General features: G+C 39.5%; 1 protein-coding gene across 2 annotated transcripts in view; it reads right to left on the bottom strand.

Annotated features, from left to right (window-relative positions):
- Positions 1-14,104, bottom strand: part of PCSK5 (proprotein convertase subtilisin/kexin type 5) — a 247,790-nt gene that overhangs the window by 85,124 nt on the left and 148,562 nt on the right. For both annotated transcript variants that reach the window (XM_056325218.1, XM_056325216.1), the window contains exons 11-12: positions 3,848-3,965; positions 2,602-2,790 (exon numbers count right to left, since the gene is read on the bottom strand). In XM_056325218.1, coding sequence (XP_056181193.1) covers positions 2,602-2,790; positions 3,848-3,965 — 307 coding nt within the window. The remainder of the gene's footprint in view (positions 1-2,601; positions 2,791-3,847; positions 3,966-14,104) is intronic.

The raw sequence follows: 14,104 nt of genomic DNA, 5'->3' as shown, positions 1-14,104 counted from the left end.
ACCAAATAAAACAAGCCTTGAAATACCATTTTGAAAAGTACTGTGCCCATACTTATCATTTTACCCTAAGGGCGGGCTTGGGAAGACTTCAGATATTTCAGACCTAGAGTCTGCAAAATACCTTTATTCCTTAATATTAGTAGCCCAGAGTTGCTTGTTTCAGCCAAATGTGATGAACAAGTCAGTGTATCTCTGAAGCTTGCACGGGAAGGGAATTTTGGTGTGACTGTGAGTATTCAATCTGTCATGAATAATTTGGGTTTTGGAAAGTGGCAAAACATTAAAAGGCCTTTCAGGTTTCTTTGTTTCCTGGTTAGCCTTCTGATAGCATAGGATAAGAAACAGCTGAACATCACCTTATTTTAATACATATATTTGCATTCTCTCTCTCTACCACAGGTACAGAAAATAATTATTTTCTAAGGTGCAGGGGTTATGAAGAGACTGACTGAATTAAACTTTGTACATATTCCACATACCAGTCATCACCAGAGCTGAACTGTGAATACTGGAATGTCTTTATCTCCCACTTGCTGTGAGTCAGCTGCAAGACATGAAAGCCTAGAGCCAAAAGTTAGCTGTGTTAAGACCACTGGGTTTACACAAGATTGTTTTCTTTGGATACCTAGTTGGAGGACTTTTAATTTTTTTCATTCTGAAGCATGGAAGCACTGCTGTATGAAAATGGAATAGAAAACTAAAGAAGAATTTCTTTAAACAGAAAAACAAAAGCCTGTTTCATAACCACTTAGAGGGAAGAAGTCTGCCTCTGCAATGGTCAGCAGAGGACAAAGTCTTTCTTCAGCATAGCAGGGAGATCCACAGATGTGTGTGCCCATGGGCTTTATCAGCAAGACACTGAGAACACTCATAATGAAACACAGGAGATATTCTAGAGGGCCCCAGAATTCCAGGACAACTTTCTCTCCATTGGGTGAATTAATGTCTACAGCTTGAAGAGTATTTTCAGTAGACCTTTTCTTTTAAATGAACCTAATCTCTAATGGAAATGTGAATTCACACTTCAATCAGAACCAAGCCCATTTGAGCTCCGCTTGTCTCCAAACCAGGTCCTTCCTTTCAAGAGGAAAGAGAAGTCCTGCCACTGAGGGACAGGAAGACACACAAGTCTCCAGGCGAGATAGTCACTATATCAGCAAATCTGACTAGGGGAATGTGGATGATGAAGCAGTCTGGAAATCAGGCCACTCCCAATTCATTAAAAGTCCTGGAGAGCAGGACTGGGGATATAAACTTTTTTGAAGACGTGAATGTGATGGCAGAAGAGCCCTCACAATATAGGTTTCAACACATGGCAGCTTTTGCTGTTTCTGAGATATATAACATCAATTAGTACGGTGTGGGAGCCATGTTTTGCATACAGCCAAATGACAGTCATCTAAATCTGCTAGTCACCAAGGAAAAATAATTTCCTATCATACTATGTCCCATAGTAATTTCTAGCCAGCTGGAGAAGTATAGAAGCATTTCTTATAGTAACTTATTTGCACATTTGGAAATGGGGTAGAGTTTGGGAAGATTTCTGGGATTTCTTAGTGCTTTAACCATCCTTGGTAGGAGTCAGTGCTCTTGATCAATGATCTAGCAAGATTTATTTGGGAAGGACTGCCAGTGTTTTCTTCCATGAAAATTTCTGCTAGGAGACCAGAGAAATAGAAATGTCACTGGGAAGTCTTTCCGTTTGCTGAGGATAAATACTAATGATGCATCTCATATCCAGGGACTGAAATTGTACTAATATTGGAAACGCTGCGTTGGATAAAGAGATACTTGTGTGAGCCCAGTTTGGGAAAAGGCAATTCGATGCTGTGTCACAGTTTCTCCAAGAACCTAACACAGAGGTGATGGGATGAGAAAAAGGACTGCTATTTCTTAGTGGTTGTTGTTAGAGGGGCTGGACAAGCAAGTATCCATCACAGATCTGTGGGATGAAGGAAACTGCTGACTTCTAAAAAACTGAGGAGACTGTTTAAAAACGGACCCTTTAATTTAAAAGTACTAGTGCAACTTCTCAGCATTGTTCTGCTAGGAGCATTTGATAGGTTGAGCATACTACTTCAATATGCAAGGGGAAAAAAAGGATATGGAAATTGGTAATATTAGGAGTCATAACCATATTCACAAAGCTTAAAGAAAATAGAAGTAGAGAGCTACTCTTCTGTCAGATTTTTATTACTAGTGAACAAAGGATAAGAAAGGAGAAAAATGAAAAATAAGTGCCAATAGTATGTAGAAACACACTTCCGTTCAACTTCTTTCTGTAACACTAAGCCTATTATTATTTCTTCACATTTTCCAGCATCTAATACTTGATGAGACACACAAGACTTTGAAATTGGCTAATATTTGTTTTGGAGATGATGTCCTTCACCAGCTTTACAGCCTAGTCTTCTACTGATAAAGGCAAAGATACTGAAGTTCATTTGTGCTTCACTATCCCCATCTCTCTCAGAAAAAATAATTAGTCTGTGTCTGCCAGCAAACCTACTGTAACAGCTTGACTGTTCTTTGCTGATGCTGCAATTTCAGTGCAGGCTGTGCATGCTGAGTGGACTGTGAAGTTGCGTTGTCATACTATACCTGTTGGCCAAGAGCTGTGACCTAGTTCCAGAAGGAGAGGTTAGGTAAATTGCCAAGTCTCCACGTCGAGGGTGAGTAATAGTGATGCGTACAACAACATGCTCCAAGTAGATCACATGGTGGTTAGGATTATCTGAACAGCCAGTAGCTTTGTAAATTGAACGGACAATGCTGTCAGGTCGTATTGTCCTATAACAAGCATATAAAACAACATCAGCATTTCTTGCTTGTTCTGTAAAATAAGACAACTGCATCTTTTTTGCTTAGTAGTGAATGACAGTGTTGGACGATTGTTTCTGAGAAGTCAGTAGCTATAACTGTTTTAGCACTTCTGAGCTGAAACTATCACCATGGTAATTATCTTACTGCAGCTAATGGGAACTACCTGGCTTTCTGTTAAGCGTGTACACACGCTAAAAGAGGACACTGAAAAACCTGTAATAGGAATAAGCCTTTGGGACAGAGCATTTTTGCGGATTAGTGGCCAGCTGAGAATTGTTGGGATTGTCATGGGATCACAGCTGGTTGTTAAGCCCCAGGAAATGCCTGGCATAGCCATGGTCCTTGCTTACGTAATAGCAAGTATTGCATGTTAACTGTACCAAATGGCATCTAACTCAGCCGGTTTTAACTGGCACGACATCCTTGCAGACTATGCCAGTTACGGATCGAGGCTGTCAGGCATATTTATCAAAATATAATCCTAATGCTTTGCAAGTGTGCCTTATAACTGATGCTGTCTCTGTGTCCAGAGTGCACACACAGAACTTTGGTCTTAAACCTGGTTCTAAAGAGACCCTATCCTAGCAAGCAGAAACCAGTTTAGTCTTTGCATCTGAGCTAGAGACTCTCCTGAAACTGTTTGAAGGAGGTGATATCATGAAGTATTTTAATGAGAGTATTTGCTTCTTAGATACTGGACTGGTACTCATCTTACAAAAGTGACTGCAGTGCACTCAACCAAACATTCTTCTTTGGGTGCATGATCTACACCAGAATCAATCATTATCCAGCCTGGTTGTTTTACACTTTCAACTTCTGGGGTGCCTTTTACACTAGGGCCTTTTTCCAAGCACTACAGGGAAGCAATGTTTACAGGCAAATGATGTGGCATCTGTGAAGGTGGCAGAGATCCCCAGTATAGTTTTCAACATGACACATTACACACAGTGCAAGGGAGGGGTAAATTATACCCAATTTCTCTCCATAAGTTTATGTCAGCAAGAGTTTTGGCAGCGGGTATTACTTGATTTGCCGATCTGTGTTCTCCACACACACATGCTGTGGAGGGACCGTTGTCCACTTTTCTGCTTCTATCACCATTGCTTCAGCATCCATCAGTCCAAATCCATAGAGGTGGCTCACTGCAAGGTACAAAAAGAATGGCTGCAATTACAGCATAAAACCTTGTTTTTCATCACAGACTGATTCCAGAGGCTCATACCCTAACAGGAGCTGCTTCTTTTCTACTTTTTCCTTGCTTTCGCAGAAAGCTCAAAAATGTCCTTGACAGAAATAATAATGACTATATCTAATTCATTCACTGAATCTGTTCACTGCTTTATTACAGAAGCAGCAAATACCGTCACGAATAACACTGCCATGAATAACATGACAAGCATGGACCAGAACCGCAGAACACCAGGAAGTACAGTTGCCTCTGATTACCCTTTGTCCACGTGCCCAGTCCTCTTGTATGACATACTGTCAAAAAGTGTAAGGAACCAGAGGAGGTTTATTTCTGTTACTCAAATACCAAACACATGCAGGTACATAAACACTGAAGGTAATAGAGACAATAAGTTTAAGAAGGAACAGACTGTCTATTGTAACTGCTGTGTGCTCTTAAATTCCACGAGTATAAGCAGCACGTGGATGCTCTCCTATTTCTGTATGCAATATGGTTGCCACTGGACAGCCAGCCAGCTAGATCCAACAACACCCTAAAGCTGTCTGTGTGATGAAGGTGAAAAGCAATGGTATTTGAAGGCCAGGGCCCAAAAGACAATCTGGTTCCCATGCCACATCTATGTCAGAAAAGCTCCTTCCTCTACCTCCTTTGTAGATCTGCAGATGAAGTTAGTGCTGGAAAGACCTGTTAACAGTGCTGTTGACCTCTTGATATTACCTACTGCACACACTGTGGTACTAAGCATCCATGCCTGGAGATTAGCACTTTGTCAATGCTCATTCCTGGATGTTTCATCCTCACCTCCATCTGCTTTTCATGCCATGCTGAGCCAATAATGGTCCCCTTGCAAGAAACTCAATGCCTAGTAATGTAATTTTAATGCCTGAATGCCTTCTACTCAAGCAGAAGGCTTTAAAACATCATCTTTTTAAGGATACAAAAAAATTGAATTTTCAAATGCCCAACACCTAGAAGGTAAGTATTTACAACAGACTTGTGCCAATTCTGTATCTTTCACTTTTTTCTAATTTCAAGAGTACTTAACTTGATGTATCTATTTCAAGAGTTCCAGCAGTTCACAAAGGCTAAAGTTTTCACTTACTGAATCAGTTGTATGCTTTTGGTTGCTGTTCCAATCAAAACAGAAGCTTGCAAATGGATTTTGATGAATTAGAAGAGCTACTAGCCATGGTGTTTTACTTAGATGAATTGGTGCTCTTGGTAAATTTCTGACAGGAGAAGGTGAAAGAAAAAAGCTTCCAGAGGGAGGAGTTTCGATCACAAATATTAAAAACCCAGTTTTGCTAGCTACCACAGACCGTGCTACCAGAAAGCCCTCAGAAAAACATAGTGTTATTTTAATCAGTAATGCGACAAGGCATGGTGTAAGTCTTTCCAACTGCACTTTGTAGAGGGTTTGAAAAAGCAGCCTCTATCCATTGCCAAACCAGAATTCAAAGGACTCTATCCAAAAAAACCCCAACCTTGTCAAACAAATAACAGTTCAAAGCATAAAAATAATCAGTGCTTAAGGATCATCTTCCAAATATGGCAGTATCTAATGCTGTCTGAAACTGCCAGCTGAAGAGGGTTCCTCAATGGAAAATACTGCAAGGCGTAACGACTCTGTCATGAACTGGTTCTCTTCCCATCTCCTTCTCCTTCAGCCCCAAACTGAAGGGCACATAGCATGGAAATGTTCATTTGGAGAGAACTTAACACAACTCTTTTGCCAAATGAGGCAGGTACTGTCTTCAGAAATGAAACACTGAGTATATATATACAAATAATTTAATTCAGCTCTCCTTCAGCCTTCTGAATTCTCTTTCATGTGTTACACAAACAAACGGACAGGGAAAGAGATGTCCTATTTTTACACGTGGGTGGAGGCAACCAGAAAAAAGGGCAAGGAAAGCTTAGATGGAGAAACTTCACTGTGAAGAAAGATGGTTCCTGTGATGGAAATCTCCTTGGTCTTAGAAGTCATCTTGCAAAAACTGCATATGCTGATGAAAGAATATTTGTCTGGGAAGTCATTTGTCTGCTCTTACACAGCATGCATTGCTCTGATATTTAAGATTTTAATAAATAATAATTCTGCCTGCTCTGAAGAACAGTGGGAGGAGCAAGAGAGTTAACTCACATGGTCTCTTACAGTACACAGTTACTCTGTATAATGCTACATTTAAACAGTGAGGGATTAAATTTTCATGAATGGAAAAATCTTTTGAGCTAACCATGGAAAATGCATTTTTAGTTCCTCACAGATAGCAGCTTGGATTGGTTAGCACTCAGGATGCCCAGCTGCAAGATGCTGTGTGTTCAACCCACAAAGAGCCAAATTTCTCCTCAGCTCACCTTTTCTCACACAGTAATACAGGCAGAAGAGCATCTAACATAGCCACCACCACGTGGTGACCTTCTGGTGGAAACTTAAGTGGCTTTTAGGTCACCTCACCCTATATATTTTTTTCCCTAATATGCACACCAAAATATGCATCTAGAGAGTGAACTCTCTATCTTTCCTACCTTAAAAATTACTTGGAAGACAGGATCATGTTCAAATTTCATCCAAGAGGAAAAATTACCACTCAGGGTTATGTGGTTGTGTCAATTGTCCATGATTCAATGCTTAAACTATCTTGCATGAGAAGAGAGATGGGAGTGAGAAATCCTGCACCTGCCGATTTGTTTGTTTTTTTTTTTTTTTTTCTCCCCCACAGCTGAAACAGAAACACATTTTTTCCTTGAAAGGCCTTCTCACCGAAATAAAAATTTCCTGACAGTCAGGGGTGCTCCTAAATCCTTCCACATGGGAAGCTTCCAGGCAGCTGACATTTCGCTGTCTGCAATGTTTGCACTTCAAAGCCCTTGATCTAGTGGGTTTGTTAGCTGATGCAGGTACCAGCAGAGGCCCGTAATTTTCAAAGACTAAATAATAGCAATTTGGGAAACAATGACAGAGTTAACAGAAGTAGTTGATTGTATGTATCTCAGAGAAGAAAGTAGATTTTTTTTCCTACTGCCTTCGAATTGTGCCCCTTCATCCGTGTATATGCTAGTATTGCTGTGAACTGTATGCCAGGGTGCCTCTCCCAGAGGTTAAAAATGACCTCAGTGTCCACATGGGGCCATAAATGTCTTCTGGGAAACATCTGGAACTACCACAGATTTGTATGGTAATGGTACTGAGCTCTCTTCTGCTAACCCAGATGGAAAAGCAATATTTGAAAGGTAGTGATGGTTGCAGAGTGAGATAAGCTGATGGCAAGTGTGAAATGCCCCAGGACCTTGCACTTACCCACTTACATTCTCTACATTATCACTGCTGTGAATTGCTACAGGGCTTGGTTGTTGCTAGGAATCACTGGGCATGTTCGAAGGTGTATAGGGCTGTTTTGTAAGAAGGTATTTTCCTTTCAGAGACAGAACAGGAATGTGAGGTTGGTGCAATGTAAGCTGGTGACTATGGAGCAGACTGTTGCTCTTGTTGAGCTGAAGGGTTGAAAACAATGGTCTTCTTGTGATCAAGGTGTCCATGGGCAGAACTGGACTTGAATCCTCTCTCTACTCATGAAGCAATGAAAACTGTTCTATTCCTATTTCTGCAAAATCACAGGCACACGCAGAGCTTTACAGAAACAGGACAATGTTCAGAGAAAAACTTGTCTCCTGCAACACAAAGTAAATAGTGAGTTTTAGCTGATCTCTCTACTCTTCTTATCATTAAAGGAAATAACATTACTTAGGGCTAAAGTACATTTGTTTTTCCCTGGAGTAATTCCTCTATTAGTGTACTAAGAAATCAAGGCCTGCTCAGCTGCTGGATAGACTTCCCCAACTTTTCCATAATCCCTTTGTTTTTGTCTGAAATTGCTATTGAAAATTCAATAACTTTCTCATTTATATACAAAAAAGTATGTAAAGCTACCCCAAAATCTAAAGGCAGCATGTATATCCCACTTGACTTGACTAGGAGAATTATGAACGACTGGTGTTGATAAATGATAAGACAGAATCATGCAGAGTCCAGGAAAACTGGGCCCATACACTGAAAGCACAGCACTTCCCTCGCCTCAGTGCAGCTAAACTTCATTTGTTAGGCACAGTTTCATTGCCTGCCATCAAGATGTCTCACCAGTAGCTTAGATGCTAAGCCTCCCTTGCGATTTTACTCATCTGACAAAAAAACATTGCAGAATATTTTCTACCTACTATATTTTTGGCCTTTAATTTTCTATACTGTGAAAGCAGTGTTGGAAATATAAATATTTTATATAGACATATCAAATACTAGATCAGAAGGAGAGAAATGGTAATAGCTTCTGTTTGCCAAATGAGGAATTTGCAGCTTTCCTAAACTAGATTCAGCTGTTTGATATGTAAATGATGATGACTTGTTCATTTATGCTAGTTTAGGATCTTGATCCAGTCTCACCCAAAATGAGACTGACAAAACAGGTGTCTAAAACACCCCTTATATTGTGTTTTTTTAAAATGTTTCTTAGCAAGACTAGAAGAGGTGAGACTCCTGAGTTACTCTCATATTATAAATACCTCAAACTGACCTACACCAATATTTCTTTCAAATTTGACATTTTATTTACAAAAATAAAGCTCTAATTCTATATTACTTCAAATTTCTGTCGTTTGCCTAGTGTATCAAAATGCTTCAACCAGGAAAGACAATTGCTAAAGGAAATTAAGGGACGAAAAAGGAGAAATGTTTACGATGACACGACTTAAATTTTGTTTTGTCATGTCATAACTAAGAGAGCGTTGATCTTGAATGAGAATTCATCTTGTTTGAGCCATATTCCCTTTTTGTGTCAACCTATGACCAGCAATTTGTGATAACTGGATGTTATTTCTGAAACACATAACTGTTTTACAAGTGAATAGCAAAAGCATGCAAGAACATTCTTTTTCACTCTTGCTTGTAAAACCAACTCCCTCATGCTTTTTAGATTAAGCACATTACTTGTATTTTTGTATTTTATCCCAGGAACCAATCCCTAAATACTTCTACTTAAAGACAAAGGAAACAGCAAACTTGGTCCTCCCTCGCCACAGAATTGCCTTAAATGCAGCTATTTATCAGGGACGGTAAAAGATTGAGTTCTTACTCTTACTATAACACCAGGGGATTTCAAGGTCAGAAAGCTGCCCAACAGACTTGTCTTAAAAGTGGCAGCTACAAAGATGCACAATGAGAAACTGAAGGTCCTCTGTAACATACAGTCATAGAAGCATAGAATGGTCTGGATTGGAAGAGACCTTTAAAGCTCATCTAATCCAACCTTCCTGACATGGGCAGGGAGATCTTACTAGATTAGGTTGCTTAAAGTTCTATCCAACCTGACCTTGAACACTTCCAGGGATGGGGCATCCACAACTGTTCTGGGCAACCTGTTCCAGTGTCTCACTACCCTCACCATAAAAATTTTCTTTGTTATGTCCAATTTAAATCTACCCTCTTTGCATTTAAACTATTGTCACTTGCCTTGTCACTATAGGCCTTGGTAAAAAGTCTCTCTCCATCTTTCTTATAAGCATCTTTTATATATTAAAAGGTCACAATAACGTCACCCTGGATCTTTCTTGTCTCCAGGCTGAACAACCCCAACTCAGCCTTTCTTCATTGGAGAGTTGTTCCAGGTGCTAAAAAAATACTTTAAAAATTACTTTCATTGAGATTCCAGTTGTGTTTATGTCAATTTATGATTTTTGTATTAGTACAAATAATTTCTTCAGTAATACTAACCATGTTTTTGCCTGATAATAGATCAATTCACATCTATTTTGTCAAATCAATTCAAATCTATTTTGTCAAATCTATTATCAGGTAAATAGATCAGGTAAATCAGATTTTTTTACCTGATAATAGATTTGACAAAAAAGATCAGCCCTCTGGATTTTACCTTTTTTTCTGTCTGCAAGAAAGCTCCTATTCATTGATAAAATAAAATATATATTGCCCAGGAACACTAGCAGGACAGCTAGTAGAAGTTAAACCTTGAGTAGCCAGTGTAGATTTGTGAGTAGTTTCTGTATGTAACTCTGATACTGCATCACCTACTATGAGACTTTGGAGACACTTAAAAATACTAAACCACACCATCTTAAAACATTAAATCCGAGATGACATTTGCATTCACAGTATTGGTCTACTTCAGGAATTTAAAACACATACGGTTATTAAGCAGACATTGGTTGACAAAAAGGACTATGAGTGAAATACGCTTTTGGGTCATCAGAGTCAGACCCTACTAGCAGCAACAGCAAGTACCACCCAAACACTTCACCCCTCTCATGAGGGTCAGTAGCCTCTGGGCAGAGGTCATTAGTCTTGGGATTCAGCCACCCCACAGTCCACGGTCAGCACTGAGCACCGCTGTGTACCCAGCACAGCCATGCCAAGTTCTCCCTTGCCTGCAGCAAGACCTGAATCAGTTCCCAATTTACTTCTCAGAGCTTGTTTAGGTATGAGTAATGCAGTCCTTGAGCACATGGTGTCTACTACGCCCTGCATATGGGGACATTTTCCCCGGAGTCAGAGAGAACACCAGTGAGCCTTGCTGAAAAACCTCATCAGAGTGACCAGGAAGACTGGTTTACTTCTCTGCCTCTGAAGGAGCAGAGTTGTGATAGAAACAGAAAACTTGACTGCTGCTGGCTGGTGATTGCTAAGACAGACAAGCTGCTGCTTCTCTGCAGCAGCCTTTGGCTGTAAATCATAAAGCCTCAACTGAAGACATTCATTTATATCACTTGAAATGAGCCAGTTTATGCAAATGGAATAAATCTAAGGATTATGTGCATTTAGAAGGGAGAAAAAAGTTTTGACGAAATAAAGTTGGCTAAAGAGCATCTACAGTAATAGAAACTATAATTCTTGAACTAGTGATAGTCTTTTCATGCTGGATTCTTTTTTTCCAAACAGCACAGAGATACATGTAAAAATATGGAGCTTGCAAGTTTTCTGTAAACAAAGAAAGCCATTTTGTGACTGCACCATGGAGCACCTTTTAAGAAAATTGTATTCATTTCCTCTATTAGGAGCAAATTTATCCTCAGGAGTACATTTAGGATTCCTTGATAACTCAGAAGTAGCCAAATGTCATTTTACCCTATCAAACAATACACACATCTTTTGGTGAGAGCCTCTATGTTAGGCTTCATCGCAGAACAGATGATGACAGATGAGTCAAAGGCACTGTGAGTGGAAATGCTGACAGATCGTTAGCAGTAGAAACAAAGACAGCACTTCTGTGCTGTTAGGTATATCAGACACATGCCACAGAACATTCTTCTTGTTCTGTCTCACACAGTAGCTATGTCTGTTCAGAAGTGTCCATGTTCCAGAGGGATATTTACATGCAGACTAATACCTGAGTGAGCACAGGGCTGCAGCAGATACTGGCAGAAGAAGTGTAAACAAAAATATGCAGAAAGTCATAACGAAGTGTTTTGCAAATTACTTAATAATAATGATGGTGCTTTTTAGAACTAAAACTACCAACCTCACCCCAAAGCAGAGATATTATTAATTAACTAAGTGGACTTCACACTGTTCCCATACAGTTATGTAGTAGATTCTGATCAGTAACCTGAAGCAAAAGGAAGTTAAATGTTGGAAGAAGGGTTCGCCGGAGTCAAGAAGACGCTCGATATGAGTTATGCATCTTGCTCAACTTTATTAGTTTCTAACACTACTTATATAGAACCGATACACATGTATATTCGTAAAGCAGAAATATAATTGGTTATTAGTCTCTAAACACGTGCGGTTCTCACACCCCTAATTATCATGACTAAAATAAGCATTCTATCCATGTCGCTAATTGTGTTGCTGTGCTTCAGCCTTGTAGTTTGTTACTCCCTATATTCCCATACCGGTCCCTACCTTTCTTGGCCCTGCACCTGCTTTCCCAGCAGCTGTAGCTTGTTACAGCCACGGCCTGTTGGCACGACATAATTACTTGGTCTCAGGATTCACGAATAGCTCAAGGCTACCTTTCTTGTTAACTTCAGCACAGCAACTTCAGTACAGTTCTGATTACAGGCCTATTCTAATACCAGGCCTGGATTGTGCAGATCTTCAGAGATTCTAAGGCCACGCTTCTGCAGCCATTCTTCTACAGTTAAACAATAAGCTGAGTCTACACAGACAGCTGGACCAATAAAGCTGGTAATAGACAAGCATTTGAATGAATTTCTGCATCTCCTGACTTAACAGCAACCCCCAGTAGCTGATTTTTCTGGAAGGAGAAAGTAATATGGTTACAAACAGCTTCAGGCATCTAACTGATCTGAGTGGTTCTATGTAGGCCCCTATCTTTCCCTATCATTACTAGATGTTCTGCATCCTGACAGGATGCTCTAAATGCTTAAAATACCCTATAGTAGGTGGTGTGATCTGTTTCCCAACTGGCCTGAATCCTAGTTCCACTACATTGGACACACTGATAACAAAACAACTGCCAGTTTTGTAATTACTGAAATGTACTATAGCAATGCAACAGTAATGAAGAGCTCCAGTGTTCCCAAAGGCAGATGCTTGTTTTTTTAAAAAAAAAAAACACAGAACAATGCCATGCATAAGATGTTCATCATTGCTATGGATGTATACAAGTATGGCAAGATATTTGCCTAGAACATTCTCACAAGTGTACTGCTTTGGTATTTAGTATATAAAGAGGTCATGCAAATGTATATAACTTTTATATGTTATACGTTATATTTTAAAATGCACTCATTGTCTAGAATTAAAACATTCTGCTTTGGATAATTGTATGATTCAATTTTTAAATTTGTTCTTGTTCCTTAATACTGGAAATTTGTTCTTCTTCCTTAATACTGGAAAATAGAAATTTACATTTAAAATTAAGTGGCGGATTCTTAGGTTATGAGTCCATAGGGGAGGACTTCTATCCCTCCTTTTCCTCCCTGCCCCGCAATCCTTCACAGAGTTTTGTTAAAGGTCTGAGTTGGGCTTGTTAAAAAAAAATAATGCTAAAGGTTATAATTCCCATGGCATGCATCCTGTTAGTGCTGTCAGTCTACTTGGCAATCTTTGGAATACTAGGAGCTGTAGAGCATAGTAATTGTGCATAGCTTTACATCTAGGACAGACGGACATCAAGTCTGTCAGCTGCTGAGGAGGGGCACTATCTTTTAAAATTCTTTGTCTGCTATGCTGATCATGATTTGGTGACAATTCTGAGTGCTGCTGTCATAGAAATTTAAAGCCTAATTTTTAAAGGCCTAATTTTGCCTTTTCTGTGCTGGTACTCCTGCTCTAGAGCCATGTAATTTACATTTTAAAAACATGTCTAAGTTCGACTCACAAAATATGAACCCAGAAAAGCAACCAACTGTAACACAAAATGTCAATCTACTTTTCTTTATGTATCCCAACACAGACCTGAAATTTCTGCTTAGACTCAGCTTTACATTCACAGCTCCATTCCTCACTTTTCAGAGCCAGTAGAAAACAGGGTGCTTCAAGAGCCGATGAGTAATGAGAAGCTTTGATAATGAGGAGTTTGAGGCTGGGAGAAGTAATGACCCCTCCCTGGCTCCTCCGAGAGATTCCCTCTCCTCCTTTGTATGTCTCCCTCTCTGGAACTATATGAATACATTCCTGATCTTTTACATGTCTTTCAACTGGAAGCAACATTGTGTGGATCTCAGTTTGTGCTAGGGGGAAAAAAAACCCAATAACCATGATCTAGGCTGGAGAAGTCAATGTGCTTCCCAGCTACATATTTCCCAGCTACCTTCTCCAAATCCCAAAGAGATTTTTTAGGTCTTGCTTAAGGCTAGCAGAGTTCAGAAACCTGGCAGTTTCTTTGGAGTTAACATATGAAACACTAAAAAATTCCTAATTCAATTTTAATATTACACTTAAGAAAACTTTATTTATGGTTGTGAGCCGAATTGTTGCATGTGGGAAGGAAACAAGTAATCTAGAAAGGTTGCTGGAAAAGGAAAGGAAAGGAAAGATTGCTGCTAAAACCCCTGTGTTTTTACTCCACTTTTACTCAACTCTTTTAATTTCCAAATTCCACCTCTGATATTTTCTCTTAC

Source organism: Falco biarmicus, chromosome Z, assembly GCF_023638135.1.
Source record: "Falco biarmicus isolate bFalBia1 chromosome Z, bFalBia1.pri, whole genome shotgun sequence".
In the NCBI taxonomy this organism is placed as follows: domain Eukaryota; kingdom Metazoa; phylum Chordata; class Aves; order Falconiformes; family Falconidae; genus Falco; species Falco biarmicus.
Note: the sequence above shows the minus strand (reverse complement) of the source record. Positions and strands in the feature narration are given on the sequence as shown.